Genomic DNA, 22,112 nt, shown 5'->3' on the forward strand with positions numbered 1-22,112 from the left:
CAACTATTGATGGATCAGATATCATTTGAAGTGTATCGTTTCACATAGCTGACTTTCATGTTGCTGGCTTGGGATCGGCTTCCGCTCAAAGTGGCCCACTATCCTGAATCTAAAAAAAAAAAAAACGAAACAGATTATTATTAGATTTTCCAAAACATGCGATACACAAATGCTTATCACAAATAATACATATTTGTTTGATCATTGCACATTTTTTTTCCCCACAAATTAAATTTGAAAAAAAATACAAACAGTGGAAATGGTCAGTAGATTCTTCACCACAATACTAAACATTGATACACATTATACAATATATGGCACAAGTATTGGGATGACTTCCAGGCACTGAAAATGAAAGAAAACAACACTGGTCCCATCGAATTGTTTATAACGTACACTTCTGGTAAAATGTGCGGCCCAACCCTGATTGGTAGTTCACGAAAGCACTGATGCACATATGTTTACATTTTACAATACATACCGATACATACGCGCATGGATATTTGACATATATTTATTCCCATTTAGTTTTTGTGTGAAGTCAACACAATCCATTGCTTGTGCTAGCACAAGCAGCATTTATCAAACAATAACCTAAACGCCAATAACCGCAGCAGCCGGGTCAACTCTGGTCACAGACAGACAAAAATGGTAAGCGGTCCTTGTGTCTTATCTGCCTTTCAGATACAACAATTTGCTGGAGGTCATCGCTCAGAGTCTCTGTGATATTGTGAAGGCCCTCAAAGGTTTAGTGGTGATGTCCTCAGAACTGGAGCTGATGGCCAACAGTCTGTTTAACAATGGTGTGCCCGATATGTGGAAGGCCAAGGCAAGACACTCGCGCACACACATTTCATTTACAACCCCTCGAGAAGATATGAGGCTCCAAAGGTCACATTACACATGTTTGTTGCATAACTTGTTTGATATATTATATTATATAGTGAATCAATTTTGCAGCTTGCTCGGATTATTACCATAACGTAACACTTGAACTCTCCCAAGGTACTTCCTCGACAAAAAACAAAAAAACAAAAAAAAAAAGACCAAGAATCATCTTTTATTATCCTTTAACGGGAAGTCCAAGCCACACCCCCTTCTTTTGGTTCTGTTCGTTGCTCAAGGATGCTCAGGAAATGATTCAGTGGGTGGATCTCATTTCCGCCTTCTTCTTGTTTTTTCATTCGTCCGTGTTGCTCTCTGCGAGACGTTTAAGACGAATGAGACGTCTTTTGTCGTCATTTCATGGAGACGTCGGCTATATATGACAAACAAACAATTGGGAGCGCTGTCTCTCGAGGTCACTACAGTACGTGTAGTCGATGAGGTCATCAACCTCTTTGAAACTGACAGCTACTTATGGGTACTGTTTAATGTACACTTGAAATGACAAAATTACTTTCATTATGTGTTGTTCTTAACAATTCACAGTAATTATCAACAATGTCGCTGGTAAACAGATTAATATGCAATGTGTTATTTCTGTAAGTCTCTGCCAGTGTTTACATTTTACAAGCGATCCCTTCTATAGGCTTCCTGGGAAATCACAATGTCCCATCACTGGTGAGCTATTTTTTTGAACAAGCTACTCACACGTCTTGGGGACTACCTGGTACCCGCAGGCACCATGTTGGTTACCCCTGCACTAGAATATTAACACTTTTGACAGCTTTGTGGCCAAAATGTACACAAACAAATCAGCTTTTTTTTTTTTTTCATAGAACACTTCAAAAATGAAGCTTTGAAGGAATTAAACCTTTTCAATGCCATTTTAATGCTTTGAATTTTTATGACAAAAGAACGACAAAATGTGAATTATTTTCCAAATAGTCCAATGATGGGGCTTTGGTGGTAATTATAGTATTGGATGTGTCAGACTGAGATTTGCCACAAAACTGATTTGACTGCGTTTGTATTTTTGTAGTACCAAATGCCCCCTCCCCCCAGACGCTTTTGTGGCCAAAAATCTTGATCAAACAAATAGTGGAACCTTGCCATTTTCAGTCTTTTCCACAATATGCTGACTCATGAAATACTTATTCCCTGACCGGGAATCGAACCCGGGCCGCGGCGGTGAGAGCGCCGAATCCTAGCCACTAGACCACCAGGGACCGTGTGTGTTGCCCTCCCGCAGGCCTACCCGTCTCTGAAGCCTCTGGCCTCGTGGGTGTCAGACCTCCTGCAGAGGATCCGTTTCCTTCAAGGATGGATCGCTAACGGCATTCCACCTGTCTTCTGGATTAGCGGCTTCTACTTCCCTCAAGCCTTTCTCACCGGAACCCTGCAGAATTATGCCCGTCGCTTCGGCATCTCCATTGACACCATTGGATTCGACTTTCAGGTCAGACGGGAGCTTTATGTTCCTTTTCCTTGTCCGTCTTGACATTCATGTTGGGCCACTCAGTCACACAATGAATAATTTATTCCTCAGTGTTTGGAATTGTTTGTCTTCCTCAGGTTGTGCTGATAGCGGTGTGCGATATCCACGAGAAGCCAGACACGGGCTGCTACATCAACGGCTTATTCATCGAGGGCGCTCGCTGGGATAATAACGTCGCTCAGCTCACAGAGTCCAGAGCCAAGGAGCTCTACACAGAAATGGCTGTCATCTGGCTCATCCCCACGCCCAACCGCAAACCTCCCACCTCCGGGATCTACATCTGCCCCATTTACAAGACCCTCACACGCGCTGGTCAGTATATGAGCATGAATGATGATATTACAGCTCATCTTTTTTTTAAGAATATGTTCTATGAAGGTCCACTAGTTGAAACACAGCATTCTGATGAATATTGTGTTTGTGGAATACGAGCTAAGCAACAAAATCCAACCGTTTTTCCATCTCTGGGGGCGGCCATTTTGTCACTTCTGTCGACTGAAAGTGACATCGCAACAACTCAGGGCTCAGCTTCAGAAAACGGGCGAGTCGTGATTGGTCGTCATCTGAGCCTTGAGCGTCCGTGATGTCATTTTCAGTCGACAGAAGAGACAAAATGGCCGCCCCCTGAAATGGCTAAAAATGGGTGGATTTTGCTGCTTAACTCATATTAATCACATTGCCTTGTTTCAACTAGTGGGCCTGCATTGAACATATTCTTGAAAAAAAATATGTTCAGGTTGACGTCCGCTTTAAACAAGTGTGCGTATTGCTCAGGTTGAATCTCCTTGTGGCGTGGCTCTGTTACTCAGCCCAAAATAGACTGACGTCAGACAGTATCATGTTTCATGACCTAGAAAGTGCAGCTCTGTATTTTCCATCCACACCACACCGCCGTTACCTTGCGCTGGCCTGGCTCACTGATCTGTGCCGGCACTCAACTGTTGATTTGTTTTTACAGGGACGCTGTCTACTACCGGCCATTCTACCAATTATGTGATTGCAGTAGAGCTGCCTACAGATCTCACTCCAGGACACTGGATCAAACGGGGGGTGGCCCTCATTTGCGCTTTGGACTATTAAAAAGGCCATCGGAGCCGTAAACGTACAGTATATTACTGTGCAACTTGGGTCACCAATTTCTTTTTTGGACCTATTTTACAGCAGTTAAAAGTTAATTAAATAAAAGATACTATCAGCAGGATGACAGAAAATCTCCTCCCAAAATGTGTCATTACATGTTATTGAGGATCTGGATAAACGTCAAGACAGGAATTTATTTTCACCATTTGAATAACTGTTACCGATGGAAGTGTTCACATATGAGCAAAATAATGGCACTGCCCATCTGTTTGTCATCCTCCAAGAACAAGGACGTTGCCTGCTAACGGCAAAAACAAATAAGGAATTGGAATGTGCCAGCACTGGCAGAGGTCTGAGCTCTATTTACAGACGTTTGTGTTCTATATGGTCATTACAGACATGCTAAAAATATCATTTACTGCACATAGTGGTCATTTTCTAAGTTAGTCCATTGGGGTCAGTGAGTCAGGGCCCCAGGCATCCTCCTGAGAGGAGGGGCATCCACAGAACCCTCACACCACCCCATCGATGATCGTTGATGAAGAGGCATCCAAAAAAAAAAAAAAGTACAGCCACTGTCGCTGAAGTGCTTTCAGACGCTTGAGTGGGAAAAACGATCTCACACACAAATATACTAAATGAAAACATTCGCAAAGAGCATGGAGATGCTAACACTGACCTAGCCACATGTTAAAAAGCATATCTGACCGACTGCAGCTCATCATCACTCACTAGACCTCCCCCCCCCAAAAAAAGCACATCCACACAAGAATGTATGGTTTGTTTGTGTGACTTATAGTACAGCTTAATTACACGTATTAAAAAAAACGTTTATTTACAGTCTTGTTTATTTTCCGTTTAGTCCTATTTTAATTTATTAATAAGATGCCACAACAATTGTGTTTGTGGGAGGGGGGGCTGGAACGCCAAAATGGCTTTTCAATTGATTCCAATGGGTAAAATGAATTTAGTAAAAATTGTAAATTGAGTTAGGAATTGAAGAAATAAGTTTGATGGTAGCACTGTATGGCCAAAGACATTTGCGCTGCACAATCTCGCCATGCTTTGACTGACAACAAGTCTTTCTTTGCCCGGACTTGAAGTAAATTAAAGCATTGGCAGCATTTGACAGGCTCCTGCGCCTTTAATGCAGCCGCTGGGGTCGAGTTGTGAAACGAGATCAGTCAGTGGAAGGAGGGTGGTGCTTATGGCTGCTTCCAGTTCCACAATCCACACACTGTGTGTGAATGTGGGGCCGCGTGCGTGTTCGTGTGTGGGTGTGTGTGTGAGACACTGGCCCATGTGAGCACAAGCTGAATTCAAGTCAAGCTTCTACGGGCTTGATGTCAGCACACCTGCTGGAATGTTTGCATTCCTTTTGGAGGAAATCAAATCATTCCTAAGAGTGTTTACTGTTTTCGATTTTTTTTTTTTTTTTTTTTTTTTTAAAGGGCGTTGACAGGGAATGAGTAGATAACGAAGTTTTTGGAGCGGTGTCCAGGACAGCCGGGCGCGTCGACTTGACGCATTAACCGGACAGCCGTCGTGTCATCGCGTCGTCTGGTGATTCACTCCCGTCCGAACATGCTTCAGGATGGCAACGGCAAGAACCCGCCGCGAGCGCCCGTCGCCGAGGCCGAGCACGACTCGGCGTCCGGTGGCGCCAAACTGCAGCCGCCGCCGCCGCCGCCGCCAGCGGCTGCTCCCCTCGCCGCCGCCGCCGCCGCCGCCGCCGCCGCGGCCCCCGAGGACACGCTTTTCCCTTTGCCCGGAAACACCAAACTGGACATCAAAAGACACGCAGTGACGGACGATTACAAAATCTCCAGCCAGGTTCTGGGTTTGGGAATCAATGGCAAAGTTCTGGAGTGCTTCAACAAGAAGACTGGACAGAAGTGCGCTCTCAAGGTAACACTCACCTGCACACTGCTGTATCAGCAAATGTTGCTTTTCAAAAGATTTAACTGATGATTTAATATTGGTTGTACAACAGCACCGGCTGATTTCTAAAATACGATTTGATTTTTTGGACTTTGCTTTGTGTGAACGGCCCACAGATTTTTTTGGGCGGAACCTACTCTGAAAACTCACCTATTTGCTGATTTGTGCTCAGGCCAAAGCAATAAAAATATTACTTTGGCGCCGTACAGTACATTGTAGCGTCTTGGGAATTCAGTTGATGAGTTTCATTTAGACAGAACCAGTGCTGTTCCACAATATTTTAAGGAAAAGAAAATTACATGACAAACTTGGAGAAAATATCCCTTTAAATGTTACACTGGAATCCTGTTAGATTTTAAATGCACATATCTTCTTTACTTAAATCTACGAATAATTTATTCTAAAAAATATATTAGAAACACCGCATCTACTCTCCAATGTGGGCCAACATATTAATTCATTACGTGTGTGTAATGAATTCATGTGAAGTTGCGATTATGTGACGTCTATCGGCCCTCCCTGCCCAGTTTATTTACTGACTAAGCCAGAGCGAGTTGGCAAATATTCACCAAGGACAAACTACGCATAGTCAGATCTGTTTAACTAGCCAGCTAATGTTCTCATCAGTTACCAGCGTTAGCGACTAGTGGCTAATAGGGGTGTCACGATATCGGCAATATCGCAATATTAAAATTGCCACGATATATCGTCGTCGTCATGTTACGATATGGATAGCGACAAATCTGTTTTAAAAGCCCGACTTGTTTTACATTTGCGCAGTTCCAGCACCCTCTAGTGGTTAGTTTATTAGTGCAGCTAATCGCCAATAGGAGCGCATGACTGCCCAAGGCATTTGTGAATGCTGTTATGTACAAAAACAGAATATTGTGATGTTTTTTTTTAAATACAAGCTTTTTTTGGGGGGGCGTATCGTGAGCTTTTATACAGCATCGTGAGCTTTTTATATATCGACAGCCTCCCCACAATATCGTGATAATTATCGTATCGTGACATTTGGATATCGTGACATCCATAGTGGCTAACAGCTAGCTACCTTGGATATTCGCCCATGGCACTTAGCCGGGGAACGCAGTCGGCTTGAGTACTTTTACTTACTACTTTCTTTTAACATACTTTGAGTGCCCACTCAAATGTATCAGGTAACAGTACTCGTGACGTCATTTAGCCCAATTTGGTCCCCACATACAACATATTATTGGAAAGAACGTTTTTGCCTTGCCTTTAAAGTCCCGGTAAAATGAAAATAAGTCTTAGAAATTTGACACACCACCGCCTTTGATACAGCTCATATCATATCTCGTTCAATTGTGTGTCGCTTAATGAAGTGTCTGAGTGTAAACAGTACTATCTTTATATTCTTTATTATACTTTATTGATCCCGCAGAGGAAATTATGTTCAGTTTCTGAGAGACATGTCAAAGTGAGGGGGGGGCCACGCTATCAAATTTCAAATCGTTTCCCCACTCAGAAACAGCGATCATATGACACAGAACCTCTGAGGACAAACACAATCTGTCCTGGGACACTGGCCAACCTCTCGTGTGCATATTTTGAATCCGTTCTTCCTGTTGGAAATGATGGAAATGGAAATGATGTGTTCCGGCGTCTGTACATCTGTATATCTGTACACGTCATGCTCTTGTTGATTTTTGATTTTCATATCACTCAAACTTCAAACTCAACACCCTGTGGCGCAAAATAGTCCAAATGAACACGACTGATATTGCGGATATTATAAATATTTAATATACTACTACAGACGTTTGACATCATCGAGTCTCAGGGTGAAAGTTGGTGAGATCTTGGCTGCAGGAGAGGAGTCATTACTAGTTCCGACATGCTTTCCAACGCTAAAACCAAATAGTTATTCGCCGTGGCTAAAATGCAGTGGAATCTTTTGTGCAACAAATAAAAAAATGAGAAGAGACAGTTTAGACACGCCTGGGTCAGACACATCTCACACATCCCAGTTGCGTGTAGTCTTCATTCCTCAGGCTTAGTCTATCCCTACAAAACATCCACACTTTTGAGTAGTTCAGAGCAAACAATTATTTTGTCACAATATGTCCTCTTGTCACTTGTAGTGTTGTCCTGGCTGTAAACTGGCTGTAATTAAAACCCTAAAACCCACTGTTGCCTAGGACCCTTTGGACTTTTTTTTTTTTATACTACCCTATTATCACTTCAGACAATTTTATTAACAATTTCGCCAAATAAAAAGACAAAAGACATGATAAGGAGTTTTTAATGCGGAAGGAGGTGAGTGAAAGTCACCATCATGTGAGCTTTTTAATTACATCGTCGTCAGGGTGTTAAACATAATGGATGGGTATACTGTAGCTTTAATTCACTTTGTAGCAGAGCTGGATGGAAGCCATTCATTCCATTTAATTCACTTACAGTCACGGGGATTCTATTTACCTGGTTTTGTCTGCTGAGCTCCACCTTTAGTAATATTAGACGCATATGTACTTGGCTGTTAACTAGCAGTGTGCGCAATAACACATTAAGAACTTCATATCATGAGTACCTGAGATTGTTAGCTTAACTTACTCACTGACGGACATTTTCAGACCCTCTTTTACCCTTACGTTTGAAAAAAAAAAAAATGAAAAAAATTACAAACAAGTTCCTGGGATTGAATAGCTGGACTGTGAAAAGACAAATAAATACGTCAATGGCAGTGAATGAGTTTTCAAGGGACAAATGAAATGCACTACTTGGCTGTAACCAGCAGAGGCAAGTGAGTTTTAGAACATTGCAAGAAGTCAAGAAATGATGTTATAACATAATTGATGAATTGTCAATCAATGTTGGCAGTTGGCCATCTGACAGGCGTTTTGCACATGTGCAGACATCAGATGTTGGCCTGCCATAAATTTGAGTCTCTCTGTTTTTTTTTTTTAAAGGTCCATGTGAAAGGGGAACAATATTGTTGTTATTCTAATGTAAAACTACACAGAAAATAAGTTTGCATTGGTGTCATGTAAATGTACTCTAACCTTTGCCGCTTTTGTGTGTGTTCACAATGACGGCAGCCATGAGACACGGTCCAAATTTCCATCCAAAAATTCCTGCAATTGAGTCAGGAGTCCCTCGCAAGAACCTTGTCTCGCCATAGCCGGGCTCTGTTGTTAAAAGTAGTTAATAAGTCTCCACTGACCCTCATTCAAGTTTCAATATTTGTTTAGACAGCTCCAAGTGGAATTCTGAAGCTTCCAATGTGTCATGGGACCAAAATGTTTCTTTTTGACAGTCTCATTAAGCCTCTTGACCTGTAATGAAGGTTTTGGCCACATTCCTTCCACGATTATAAGAAACAATATAGTAGAATTACAATTTTGGTATGGATTTTAACTACACACATCACATAGACCAGTGTTTTTCCAGTGTGCCGCGAGATGTTGTCAGGTGTGCCGCGGGAAATTATCTAATTTGCGTGCCCGGCAGCGTAATCATATCTTTACTACATTGTAGTACTCTTCCATACCAGCAGGTGGCAGGAGCAGCAGCAGCAGGTAGCTAATTGTCTTTGTTTAGAGACAAGCGAATTAGTGACACGTTTATCCAAACAGGCCCGTGTTTCACACTGAGTATCAATACGAAACCTTATAAAATACTTCTTTCTTTGTGTTTATTCAATTCCTATTCAAGACGTTATAATATAACATCGTGTTAAAAAAATGCTTGTATAAACAATATAACACTTATATTGTTAAAACAAGCTTTTTTTTTTTTTTTTTTCACAATTTCAGCTGGTGGTGTGGCGCGAGATTTTTTTCAATGAAATCAACATGCCTCGACTTCAAAAGGTTTGAAAGACACCGACATAGACGTCCGTTCTATAAAACACAAGCACCGCTCATATTCTGTATAGGAGTTGTTCTCAAACCTCAACCACATCAAATTGCTTTGGGATGAAGTAGCCACCAGGCTTAATACAGAGTTGACGTTGTGTTTTGGTGAGAGGCACAGAGCCTCGGTGTGAAGCGCGGCTTCCAGGGAGACGAGAAGGGCTCAGCAGAAGTTTGAGGAGGCTGTTAATTGCTTTTGAGCAGAATCAGGGGCAAGTCTTGTGTATTCGTCTCGCTATCTCGCTGGTGTCTTTCTTGTCGTTTTTCACCCGTTCCCTTTTTATTATTGCAGCGCAGTGCAGGAAATGAGCATTGTAAAGCGACACATGAGCTCACAACAGCAAAATTGCTCATTAAAGTCCCATTCGGCGGGTGAAGCCGTTCCAAGGGAGTCACACGCATTTTCAGAGAAGTCACCGGAAAGCCCCAACTTCTACTTTCAAATGGCCGCTGTTTACTAAGACTGCCGGCCATCACTTCCTCTTCCACACGCCCACAGTGGGGAGCGGTGACTGAAAGCGTTCTTACAGAGTTTCCCCGCAAATCTCCTCCGTAGCGTTGAAACTTCGTGAGTCGACAAACGAGCCGGCTTACTAATCAGTGTTTGTGTGGGCGCGTGTGTGTTTGCGTGTGTCTTTCTCACATGGCCATGAGTAAGTCTTGACCAGAGCAGCCTTCATGTCAACATCTGATCACCCCTTGGCTGTCATATCCAAAAATACACACTGATTAGACGCGTATGCTAGGTCAGCATCCACCTGCTGCCTGCGTATGTGTGCTTATGTACGACACACTATATATATATATATATATATATATATATATATATATATGTATGTATGTATGTATGTATGTATATATATATATATATATATATATATATACATACAGTAACATAACATAACATACAGTATCTTGAATTGCACCACAATTTGAGTGATCTTTTCCCTCTTTTTTTTTTTTTTTTTTCTTCCAGATCCTCTATGACAACCCCAAAGCGAGAAGGGAGGTGGAGCTTCATTGGAGGGTGTCTGGTGGGCCGCACATTGTTCGAATTCTCAGCTTGTATGAGAACATGCATCATGGGAAGAAGTGCCTGCTCATCATCATGGAGTGGTACACGCCGGCTCGTTATCTTGCTGTCTTATCAATTGTGAACTGACAGTTCTTGAAACCCCATTGCAAATTTCATTTGTTTGCGTTGTTACAGTAGTTTGCAATAAACCGACAAAACTGTCTAATTAAATACCTCAGAAGGCCTACATTTATGATTACAAAATGACATTTTTAAAATCTACTGAAAGAGTGTTTTTTTTATTTCTTCTTTTTAATGAATGTCATGTACAATGGGTGCCTTAGTGTTAAGTGTGTCCGACTAAACTTTCACTGTAGATTCTCCGCCATCTGTGGTTGACGTCTTTACTTGCAAATAGCCCCGCACAGGCAAATGTGAACTGAAACGGATCACTTCACATGATTTGATACAGCGCTAGTATTTTACTTACTGGCGAAATGTACTGGCACAGCAACAGTGTTTATGGTCTACTGTTTGTAGTAACCATTTGTGTGTGTGCGTGTGAGCAAAAGTCAGTGATCTCAGTCCGCTGTTCGCTGCTTCCTGTGACAGTGGCGGTCAGCGGAGGCCGACATTTAGTTCTGTCAGCCGAGCACAAAAGCGCATTTATTCCTTTCTCTTCCTCTCTGTGTTCACTATGTAGACGGGTAAACATCCTCATCCCAAAACACATCTTTTCATGTTCATTTTTCTCGACTTTTCTTAATCCGGTGGAAACTCCAGGGTCAAACGTTATAATTTAGGGGTTTAACTCGACCTTTCTGAAAAAAATATGTATTCTATTATAAACTCCTTATTATATACTATGCCAGCGCTAAGGCACCTATTTTACATTGAAAACAAAAATAATAATCACAATATTTTTTTTTACGGGGAACATAATTTTTGTAGAATAAGAACAACTTGAGCTCAACTCTGGAGGTGTGACTCCATTACAAGTGTCCCGATGAATCATTTCACAAAAATTCCCGTGTGCGCGTGTCCATTTGTGTGCACGCGCAGCATGGAGGGCGGAGAGCTGTTCAGCCGAATCCAGGCCCGAGGAGACCAAGCTTTCACGGAGAAAGGTGAGAACAGATCATGTTCTTGTTCAATCCAGGAGAGCGGCAGCATAGACGTAAGTCATTGCAGAATGCCAGACAGCCGTCTCCTCAAACAGTTACCGGCTGCATCGTCCGTTCTGAACAATTAAATACCTTTCCAGATCACTGTGGCAACAGCGTGAGTCGTTAGCACCAAAGTCCTGAGGTTTGGCGGTGAAATCTCGACTCCAGGCTTCGTCTGTGTTTTTTTTTTTTTTTTTTTTGTGTTCTTTCTGTGCTTGTACAGGACTATAAACACTATACGTTGTACTCTGCCTCAAATATACTTGAGTGGTTGCTTACCTTGCCACCGCATGCGAGGCATCAAACAGGATGTTGTCAAGAGGGAAGTGGCCACAGTGGCTTAGTGTCGCAGAGGATTATCAGCAGGTTGCAACAGAAATTCATAGAAAAGCACACAAGTGGAAATGGATTGCTTGATTCATGCGTCTGACAGCCGGTGTCAATTTTGCCATTCGTGTTAATCGAAGGTCAAATTCAATTCACCTGGAAAGGTTTCACTGCATTTTAGGTCCATGCTAAAATGTTTGCCCCAAAGCTAAATGTCCCGAACTTTTTGTGACTAGCACAAGTTCATCTTATTGCACATTTGTGAGTCGACCAATCAAAGACGTCCACATGCCGTAGGACCTCCCCTCAAACAAATGTCTGCGACCCTGCAACTGAGTAAATAGACACCCGTGGCCGTTTGAGGATATACGATGAAGGCGGCATTGGGTTCTTCACCCGGTGGCATTTCTTTGGATTGACTTCTGGTTTGAGACTGTGTCTTTTCACCTCTTTCCTCCCAGAGGCGTCTGAGATTATGAGAGACATCGGCACAGCCATCGAGTTCCTGCATAGTATTAACATTGCGCACCGAGATATCAAGGTGAGATCAGCAATTTCACAATCAGGTTTGGAAAAACTGGAATTCACTTGGGTCACTTTATGTCCCCTTCAATAGCCTGAGAATCTACTATACACATCAAAGCACAGGAGCGGAGTCCTCAAACTAACGGACTTTGGTTTTGCCAAGGAGACCACGCAACACAACCCTCTACAGACCCCCTGCTACACACCGTACTACGTGGGTTAGTTGCTCTTTTTATACAGGCTAAACATATTTTTTTCAAGAATTTGTTCTGTGCTGGCCCACTACTTGAAACAAGGCATTCCGATAAATATTGCGTTTGTGGAATAAGAGTTAATCCACCCCTTTTTAGCCATCTTGGGGGGCGGCCATTTTGTCACTTCTGTCGACTGAAAATGACATCACAACTACTGTGGGCTCGGGTGTCAACCAATCACTGCTGACCTGTTTTCTGAGCTGTTTTCAGTCAACAGAAATGACAAAATGGCCGCCCCCTGAGATGGCTAAAACCGGGTGGATTTTGCTGCTTAACTCATATTCCACAAACGTAATATTAACTCATTCACTGCCAGACATTTTCAGACCCTCTTTTACGGTAATGGTTGAAAAAAATTGAAAAAAGTATGAATAAGTTCTTGGGATTGAATGGCTGCACTGTGAAAAGACAACTAAATTCGTCAATGGCAGCGAATGAGTTAAACAGAAGGCCGTGTTTCAACTAGTGGGCCAGCTGGGAACATAGACTTGGAAAAAATATGTTTGGGTTGATTTCCACTTTGAGATGCAGTGGGCTAGTGAATGTGTGAAGACTGAAGGCACGATTAGAAGCAATAACAGTGGCATGGAGGAGACATATCACACTTACGTTGCATTTGTTTTTGTTTTTCCCATTTCTCTGGTTGTGTTTTTGTGGCCGTGGATAAGCGCCAGAGGTCCTTGGTCCGGAGAAATACGACAAGTCGTGTGACATGTGGTCTCTGGGCGTTATCATGTATATCCTGTGAGTATGTTATGTTTGTCATAGTAACCTTGAAGAAAAAGTGAGGTGAATATCCACTCTCTCGTTGTTCCTCAGGTTGTGCGGCTTCCCTCCGTTTTATTCCAACACGGGTCAAGCCATTTCGCCAGGGATGAAGAGGCGAATCAGGATGGGTCAATATGAATTTCCCAACCCAGAGTGGGCTGATGTGTCACATGAAGGTGACTTAATTCACCATTCTTAAATGTTCTAGTGGGCCGGAGCCTTTAGTTGTATTCTAATTCTTCATCTGAACCACGGCCATTCAAATGGGACCATTTGTGGCCTGCCATTCATTTTTAGCGACTTGTGACAAAAATTACACTGGTCAACAGGAAGTTGTCATCAGAAATGGCTTCTTTTAACCCTAAAAGTATTTTTGATGCTGGTTTCAAAAATAATTTTCTAGCACATCAGGTTTTTGAGATTTCAATTTTTGGCTTTTAAATTTGATCTATAAGATCGCGCAATATGGATTTTACCATGCGTTGTAATTTATAGCTGTGACGTTTCAGAAAAAAAATTGCACCGGTGTCTGAGCCGAACACTAAATTCATAAATGTTACTAAATTTATTACTAAAAAGCCATTATCTAAAAGAATATATGATCTAAAACATATTTTTGTTATATTATTATTATTATTATTATCATTGTGATTATGAAAATGTTGAGGCCACCCCAAGTCCTCAAAAATTCCAAACTATTTGCCTTATAACCTTTAACAAAAAGCTGTGACATAGCAGTTCTTCCAAAATGATATATGTAAAAAAAAAAACAAGCCATCATTGCGTCATCAAGGCATAGCTTCTGTTATTCAGACTCATCCAACAGGTCAGCCTCTATTGCATATACACATAGTCAAACAAAAGTCGATTTGATGTGGTAATGGTGTATTTGGGGCAAAATAACACCACCACAATCCATGAGTTTGTGGTGGTGAGGCCCTTATCTCGACTGCGTCATCTACCAGGAAGAAGTGAAAAGGGTAAAGCCGTAAAACATCTTGGCACGATCTTTACAAAATGAGAACGCACATTGTTCTCCTGCTTGTGTGCTTTGGCCGGAAGGCCAAATAGAGCACAAATTGCAGCCGTCGCAGTCATCAAGTAAATGCTTTTGAAAATCGATTTTTGTGTGAAGACGCCATGTACTGTAAAAAAAAATGTGAACGTGACACACACGCATCTCATTCATGTTGTACAAAAAAGTTTCAGGGAAGTTCACTTTTTACTTTCAAAATATAATGCTATTCTTTCCATCTTTATGAAACACAACAACGAATGATTGGCTATACTGATGGATAGGTATATAGATAGATAAGCCTACTCTAAATCTCCCATCCCATGAAAAGAGACATACAGAGAAACAAAAGACGCATGTAAATTACCCCCGACGGTACCTTACAGTGGGGTGGCAGTTCCAAAGGGCTTGCTCACAGACTTTTCAGATAGACGGGTAAAAAAAAGATTGACTTTGTTGTATATCACATCGGATGAACGCAAACTATTTGTCTAAAAACAAAAGCAGAATTTTGCATATTACGTCCTTTAAAGGAATGTTGGTTGTGTATGTAGGCCAGTGGGCTCTTGTCATCACTTAAATGAACTTGATGTTGCTTTCACTCTCCCAGGCAAAAGTTTGATTCACCAGCTGCTGAAGACAGACCCCAATGAAAGAATGACCATCGGTCAGTTTATGAAACACCCCTGGATCAGCGTACGTTTTTGACTACTCGCACTCACACGCACACATTTCCTGCTTATGTTGTGCTTAGACATCTTCATACATGTTTGTGCTTTGCAGCAAGCCATGGCGGTCCCCTGCACTCCGCTCCACACCACCCGAGTGCTGACTGAGGACAGAGAGATGTGGGAAGACGTGAAGGTCTGCAGCACAACACTGACCTCCTGTGGTCATTGTGTGGAACTACACGGTTATCAAAAACCTATTGATAATGTCAGAAAGACTTTAAGGTCCACTTCTATTTAGAAAAGACTCGGGGTTCCTATCTCAGGGAATAAGAATCAAATTCTGAAAGTAAACCATACTTAAACATGATCTTGAAATGCACGGGATTAGACAACCACTATATTCCACCGGGGGTTCGTTCATAATTGACTATAATAATAATATATATATATTTTTTTTTTTTTTAAGTTGAAAAACGCTACATTTGAACATGATCCACATAGACCTGTTCCCTACACACACACACAAAAATCTCTGATGCAGTGGACAGATAACTACGTACAAAAAAAGCATTGGGATTTTCGTGTAAGTGAAACAAAATTACATGCTCCTTCAGTGGAGACTTGCCCGACTTAGAGTAGCACTCATCAAATCACAATTATAGAAACCAACTGTACAGCAGAAAATTCAATATAACAGCACGCAACTATAGCGGCATCTACACGTCCAATCTATTTTCATGTAACAAATTTAACGTAGGTTGTACATGTAGGATAGTGACCCTGATGGTGTGTAGGCCAGCAGAGACGCCCTTGCTAGCATGCTAGCTCGCCAATGTCTGAATACACTCTACCGTCCCCTCAAAGGTCCCGTGATGGGTTACAGTAACGTCACGTCATCCCGTCTGTGTTCACTAGGGGGAGCAGTGACTAAAGGCCCGTGCTGTACTAAAGTGCATAACAAACACTCTCACACACACACGTTTGACACTCCAGCAGTATAATGTTAGGAAATTGCCCATCGGGCATTTTCAACGATTGCAGTTGTGCGTGAGTAAGTCATGAATACACAGCAGAAATCCTTCCCAACAGATGAAGTCTGACGTAACAAGAGCAGAAACACAATTGTCTTCGATGATAGACGCACAATAGCCTATCATTCTGCAATGGCGCTGTGTAAACTGTGCAAACGTTTCCCTACTCAACCACTTCTCACTCTTACTCCATCCGACACGCAAGCTTGAATGATGACAGACCAGGACAGTTTTAAGAGCATGTATACATGAATTCATTTCATTTGTAATGTTGTTTTGGCATCTTTCAGCTCATGCCTGTGACTTAATTGTCTTAAATAATAACCTCTGTTGTTAATATGTCTGCCACTTTTCTACTGAACTGAGACTCCGGTGTTCAAAGTAGTAACTTTAGTTACTGTATGTTATGACTGCTGCGCATATACCGACTGAAGAAAATCTCAAGACGAACAAGAATGATAGGGAAATCAGATGAAAGCAATAATAAGCGACGCACTAACATGGAAGTCTGCCAGAGGTAGAGGAAGTAAATTGCATACCATGTCATAACTTCCTACACCATCGGTTACAATGCATAAGCTACAGTATGTTGAGTACTTGACCCTGTAGAAATAATCAGACCCCCAAAGTTGCATGTGCGCCCACTCACAAGCCCTCATCAACATGAAACAAAACAACTTTTTCCCCCCTCCTTTAGTCGGTGCACGTGACTGCACAATGAGTGATCAGATCGTGTGTCCGATGTGCCACAGGAGGAGATGACCAGCGCTTTGGCGACCATGCGTGTGGACTACGACCAGGTGAAGATCAAGGACCTGGACACGTCCAGCAACCCCCTCCTCATCAAGCGGCGCAAGAAAGCTGCTGCGGGGGCGAAAGGAGGCGCCACAGTCTGCCAAAGTCAGTGAGGGCGGCGGCCCAGGCTCACAATGAAGGGCAAAGACTTCCTTGGCACTCTTTTTAATTGATATGTGAAGAGATTTGCATAAAGAGACGACACGATTATTAACACAGCAGGACATGCAGTAAATAGGCCTGACTGTACCTTTTTTTGCCAATGTGTTTGTAAAAGGATTTTGGGCCATTTTTCGATCCTGTCCCTTTGTTTGAGTGTCAACGTGCAAGTTGGACTACTGTATGTTTTATACTTGAGGTCTCATTTTTGACCATGCACTAATCAGTGAGCTTTGCTCACATACAGGGGAACCTCCAAAGTTGAGCAATTTGTTTTTTTTCCGGAAATGTTTCACAAAACATCACATGTGATGGCAAAAGGATTAACTCCACAGCTGTTATACTTTTTGGGGGCTTTTTATGGGGGGGGTTGCTACCACAATATGGTACCAGTGATTACAAGTAGGAAAAGTGTAAGTTGAACCAGAAATGGAACTTACTGCGCACAGTAGCCATCTCTTATTTTCTACTCTTGTTAGGGTGAGCTGTGGCCCATCCGAGCTGACTTTGGGCGAGACTTGGGGTACTCCAAATTTCAAGCCTCAGGATGTTGAGGGAGACGTTTTAACCACTTGTTACTGCCCCATGCTCAGTAGCCTATGAGCAATAAAATTAATTCAATGTCAGTGGCACACGCAAATTGATTTGGTGCTCATAAATATCTGGTAGACACCATGTTGAGCATACAAAGAATCTCAAGATATATTTTGTTGTCTGCTAAGGGACACTATTAAAGTGGTTAACATTTCGTATGGCACTTAAAATGTTACCCAAAACATTGCCTGCAGGTTATTGATGGCTTTATGATGGCGAAAGTTTGCTTCTGAAATATAATGAATTCACTCCACTTTACAATTTTCTCAGAACTGCAGCATCACATACGAGTTTGTGTTTGACCTTGGAGGTTCCACCCTAATGTTTTATCAAACCAACTGTGAAAGTCGAGCACTCTTGTGCTGCGTTCGGATGCCTTTGTCACAGAGTTCAGAGCAAAGTCTGACTCCTGAGCCCCCTTGCTGAACTCTGACTACTTTTCAATAAAATGGCCGTACAACATGAGTCCTGTCTGTGAGCTTTGGGAGGCTCGTGTGTTTCCTGCCAGTGTGCCGCCAGCACGCTTTGCAAAAGTCAGGTGTGGTTTGGCCGTGTGACATGGGTGAGTTGTGACATTTTGTTGAGAAAGGGTTTTTGTGTATGTGTGTGCTCATGAGTCCAAGCCTTCAGGTAAATAGAGGGTCAGGTCACATATCAAGATGGCAGCAAGAGCATGCAGCTTGCGTATGAAAGCACTACATAGCCCAATCCATTCGGAAAGGTTGTTTTGGGCCTGTTTGCTTGTGACTGAAATGTACATGAAAGTAACACATTCATGAGCATGTTGTTTTGATTGCTAAGCAGTCGCTATGATTTTTTGTAAACTGTGGTTTACTCGCCTGAATTGCAGGCAGCATTTGTTCGATTCCCATTTAGTGGTAGTGTGAATAGTGATCTAAGTACCCTGTGATTGACTGACCACCGGTCCAGGGTGTAGTCTGCCTTACGCCCAGGGTCACCTCCCTGTGACTTAAGTGAAACCGGGGTGTAGTGAAAAAAAACATTGGGGCTGGCTATCGATGACCATCCCATGTAAAACCATTCCTTAAAACGGAAGTCAACCCAAACATATTTTTTTTCAAGAATATGTTCCCAGCGAGGCCCACTAGTTGAAACACGGCATTCTGATTAATTTTGCGTTTGTGGAGTATAAGTTAAGCAGCAAAATGCACACGTTTTTAGCCATCTCCGAGGGCGGCCATTTTGTCTTCTGTCGACTGAATATGACATCACAACTGCTCACAACGACCAATCACGGCTGAACTGTTTTCTGAATCTGAGCCGTGATTGGTCAGAAGTGGCAAAATGGCCGCCTCCTGAGATGGCTAAAAAGGTCTCGATTTTGCTGCTTAACTCATATTCCACCAACAAAATATTAACCAGAATGCCGATTTTGACTAGCGGAGGCTCATAGAACATATTTTTTTTGTATTAACTTCCACTTTAATAGGAGCTCGTCCCTCCTTTTGACCTCTTGCCCCCCAGTCTTTGACTTCCTTGACAGGTTCATTATCCTAAAAGTATGATTAACGTGGAGTTCACTGTGATGATTATGCGCTGCTATTTGTAGAGGCCGAATTTATGAAGCAGCTTCCTTAGGCTGCTCTGAATTGTGCAGTGGAGAATATACTTGGAATGAAGCCATGTGACTTGGACACGTTTAAGAAAAAGGTCAACGCAATCATGTTTACATTGTCCCCGAGGTACCTTTCCCCCATTTTCATCACATGGTCCCCTGCAGTATTTAGGGGAAGGGTTGGGGGTAAGCTGATCATTACAACTACCTTGGCGTCACTGGTGTAAATAGAGGATGGCGGCCATGATTAGATGTGGTCCAAATAGAGCGTGACCTCTCAGCTGTTGTCTGCCGCGTTGGAGTCTTTGTCACGGAGACAACTGAGCTAAGACACACACCGAAGTGCAGGCCCGCTGAATTTACGTGTGGAATTTTACAGCATGTTGCAAATGACTTATTTTGTCACCGGAGTGCATGCATCACTGCATTTCCAACACACTCTTACTCAGACATACTGTGAGGACAAGTCGGGCCAGTCATGACAACATACATGTGTAACGGGAAGAACATATTTCTTACACTTACCACTTGTAATATTCCACTGAACTCCCCGGCGTCAGCATTGTGACGCGCCGATACTCTTCAGAGCTTCGTGCTGGAATTTGCATGTTCTCTCCATATTCTTTTATACAGAGAGGTGGCTTCATTTGATTGATTTGTTGCTGTGTTTTGGGGGAATAAACCAGTGTGCTCCATCAATTCTGTCCAGCAACAAGTGTTTGGAGAAACATGTGCTGTGACGTGGATGTGAATACTTGTTTGTTCAGATATGTCCCACAATTGGCTGGCGACAATCCAAGGCAGGCACATGAACAAATAACAGCCCGGGGGTGCGCCAGCAGCACCGGCCCTTCTGCCTACGATGAGGAAAGTGACCTTTGCCTGGAGCCCATTTATGTTCTTTACTCATTCAATGTTGGGGGGGGGGATACCCTCTCTGTCCTCAATTCCCCTCAAAAGTGTTGCGCGATCATATGAGTATTTATGTGAGTTGTTGTGAGAACTATTTGTAGAGGAGTGTTCAGATTTTATCTATTCACTGTTGCTTCACCTTTGTAAATAAAAGGTTTATTGACTGTTGATTGTGGTAACAGAAATTCATACCTAAGTTAAATCGAGCCACTACCTTTTTTTTTTTTTTTATTCAATTGTGTGAATAAGTTTGGTGATGGGTGCCCTTTTCCGGGGGGGCTTGACAATTTGCCCCCATGAATGTCTGTGCATGTGCCAGGTGCCTTTTTGACCCACATGACTAGAGAAAATGATGGATGGATGGATGAAGTCACCGATAATGTTTTCAGAAACCGAGGTGCCATTAGGTCACAAACCCAAAATAAAAAAAGATGAATCATCTATTTATGCGTCACTGCTAATTTTGATCTTGCGTAGGATGGGTCAGAGAAGCTTGACGGACTTATGACTTATGAGATCTCGATGATGCAGTAACGCTTCAAGAACGAGAATGTCCAGAGAATGAAGGGGGGGGGGGGAAGTGCCTTGTATTTGACTGCGATAAGGCACAGCGAGACTGGTCCGACTGGTATGTTGTGATGTGTGTCTGTGTGGGTGTGTGTAGGTGTGTGCGGGGCTAGCCGCCTGAGACATGGGTGTGACGCATTTTGGAGCGAAGGATGTAATGTGTGGGGGAGAGGAGAGGAGAGGGACACGGTGGCCTTTGCGGAGGCATGTGTTTAAGGTCAAGTCAAGTGCCTTTGGTCCCATGACTTTGTCATCCCATCTCTGGGGGTTTAGCACTACATGTGTTTTCTCCATTCCTCTGATTTGTCCTTTCCTCTACCCTCAGTATGCCTCGTTACGTGCTTGACTATTAGGGCGCTGTATTCGTGCCCAGCGCAAGCCTGGTGCAAAGTGCGGTCTAAACGTCCAAAGGGGTGGGCCACACCAAGTTTTGGTTGTTTGTGCAGACGCGCAACAGCTTGGCACGGTTAGAAACGGGCGGTTTGCGCCATTGTGGATGTGCACACAGCTGACTTGCTTATTGTAGTGAGTGACTTGAGCATGTGCTGTGCCTTGGTTTCTCTGATGGATCTACGTAGGTCGTACTGGGCTTTATTTATTTATTTTTTTTAAGTCCTCAGTATCATCAGAAGCAAGGGCGCGTAGCATGGACTGTACCTCAGAGTTCATCCAGGGTCTGCCCTTATATGCATAAAAGATACTGCCTTGCTGCCGAAACCCGGGATCTAACCAAGGACCCTTAGATCTTCAGTCTGACGCTCTCCCAACTGAGCTATTTCGGCACAAATGAACTTGTTAAGTTTGCTTTGCTGGTTTTCTCCACCTTGTCTAACATCGCCGAAGCGAACAAGGAACAGAATGTTTTTTATAAAAAGCAAACTGGGGTAAAATAACATTGAAGTAAAACAAGTGCTGCAAGTCTCTACCTGGAGAATGTTTCTTCATGCATGTGAACAAGAGCCGTGTTGATATGTGTGTCTTTACCCAGTTAATAAACCTTCGTTTCGGCTGACACTTTCAGAGAGGTCGTCAAGAAACATCATGACATCGTTGTGATGTTTGCAGTGGTGAAGCACTGAACTGCATCATACTCAGAGTTGTTCCGAATTTGGTTACTTCATTAGACGGACACAATCTCAGTGGTTGGCACGCCTGCCAAACTGTTTTTTTAAGATTGTGGTTTGACTCATTTGCATGCTACTGTATGCTAGCTTATTTGAGGATACTAAATTGTTCATAGGAGTGAACATGTGTGTTCATTGTTTTTAAAAAAAATTTTTTTATACATGACAAGTCCAGGGTGTAAACTGTCGTGTGTATTTGATCCATTCTATACATCCATCCTATTGCGCTTGTCCTCAAGCAGGACAACGATCCCCAAAACACCAGCAAGTCAACTTCTGCATGGCTAAATGAAGGCTTTGAAGTGGCCTAATCAAAGTCAGGACTGAACTGCTGAAG

The 22,112-nt window shown here is 42.7% G+C and overlaps 2 protein-coding genes and 2 non-coding genes across 6 annotated transcripts in view; 2 read left to right on the top strand and 2 right to left on the bottom strand.

Moving 5' to 3' along the window:
- Positions 1-3,591, top strand: part of dnah1 (dynein, axonemal, heavy chain 1) — a 36,327-nt gene extending 32,736 nt beyond the window's left edge. For both annotated transcript variants that reach the window (XM_086040272.1, XM_086040273.1), the window contains exons 76-79: positions 685-829; positions 2,135-2,341; positions 2,458-2,692; positions 3,339-3,591. In XM_086040272.1, coding sequence (XP_085896398.1) covers positions 685-829; positions 2,135-2,341; positions 2,458-2,692; positions 3,339-3,460 — 709 coding nt within the window. In that variant the 3' untranslated portion in view covers positions 3,461-3,591. The remainder of the gene's footprint in view (positions 1-684; positions 830-2,134; positions 2,342-2,457; positions 2,693-3,338) is intronic.
- trnae-cuc (transfer RNA glutamic acid (anticodon CUC)) lies at positions 2,040-2,111 on the bottom strand. The gene has a single exon. It is a non-coding gene; the product is annotated as a tRNA-Glu (tRNA).
- A 1,078-nt stretch (positions 3,592-4,669) lies between the features above and the next one.
- mapkapk3 (MAPK activated protein kinase 3) lies at positions 4,670-18,061 on the top strand. 2 transcript variants are annotated; one of them, XM_086040276.1, is made up of 11 exons: positions 4,671-5,063; positions 5,290-5,368; positions 10,253-10,392; positions 11,354-11,418; positions 12,248-12,325; positions 12,401-12,527; positions 13,232-13,307; positions 13,383-13,507; positions 14,957-15,042; positions 15,130-15,210; positions 16,801-18,061. In XM_086040276.1, exons 1-11 carry the CDS (start codon positions 5,045-5,047, stop codon positions 16,954-16,956), a joined length of 1,032 nt encoding a protein of 343 aa, XP_085896402.1. In that variant the 5' UTR covers positions 4,671-5,044; the 3' UTR covers positions 16,957-18,061. The 2 variants fall into 2 exon arrangements, with proteins under 2 accessions (XP_085896401.1, XP_085896402.1); XM_086040275.1 differs by having other exon boundaries at positions 4,670-5,368; positions 12,246-12,325.
- A 3,299-nt stretch (positions 18,062-21,360) lies between these two features.
- Positions 21,361-21,433, bottom strand: trnaf-gaa (transfer RNA phenylalanine (anticodon GAA)). Its single transcript has one exon. It is a non-coding gene; the product is annotated as a tRNA-Phe (tRNA).
- Between the last annotated feature and the right edge of the window lie 679 nt (positions 21,434-22,112).

The sequence above is a fragment of the Filicampus tigris genome, chromosome 9 (assembly GCF_054856515.1).
Source record: "Filicampus tigris isolate MCC_2025a chromosome 9, RoL_Ftig_1.0, whole genome shotgun sequence".
NCBI classification, from domain to species: domain Eukaryota; kingdom Metazoa; phylum Chordata; class Actinopteri; order Syngnathiformes; family Syngnathidae; genus Filicampus; species Filicampus tigris.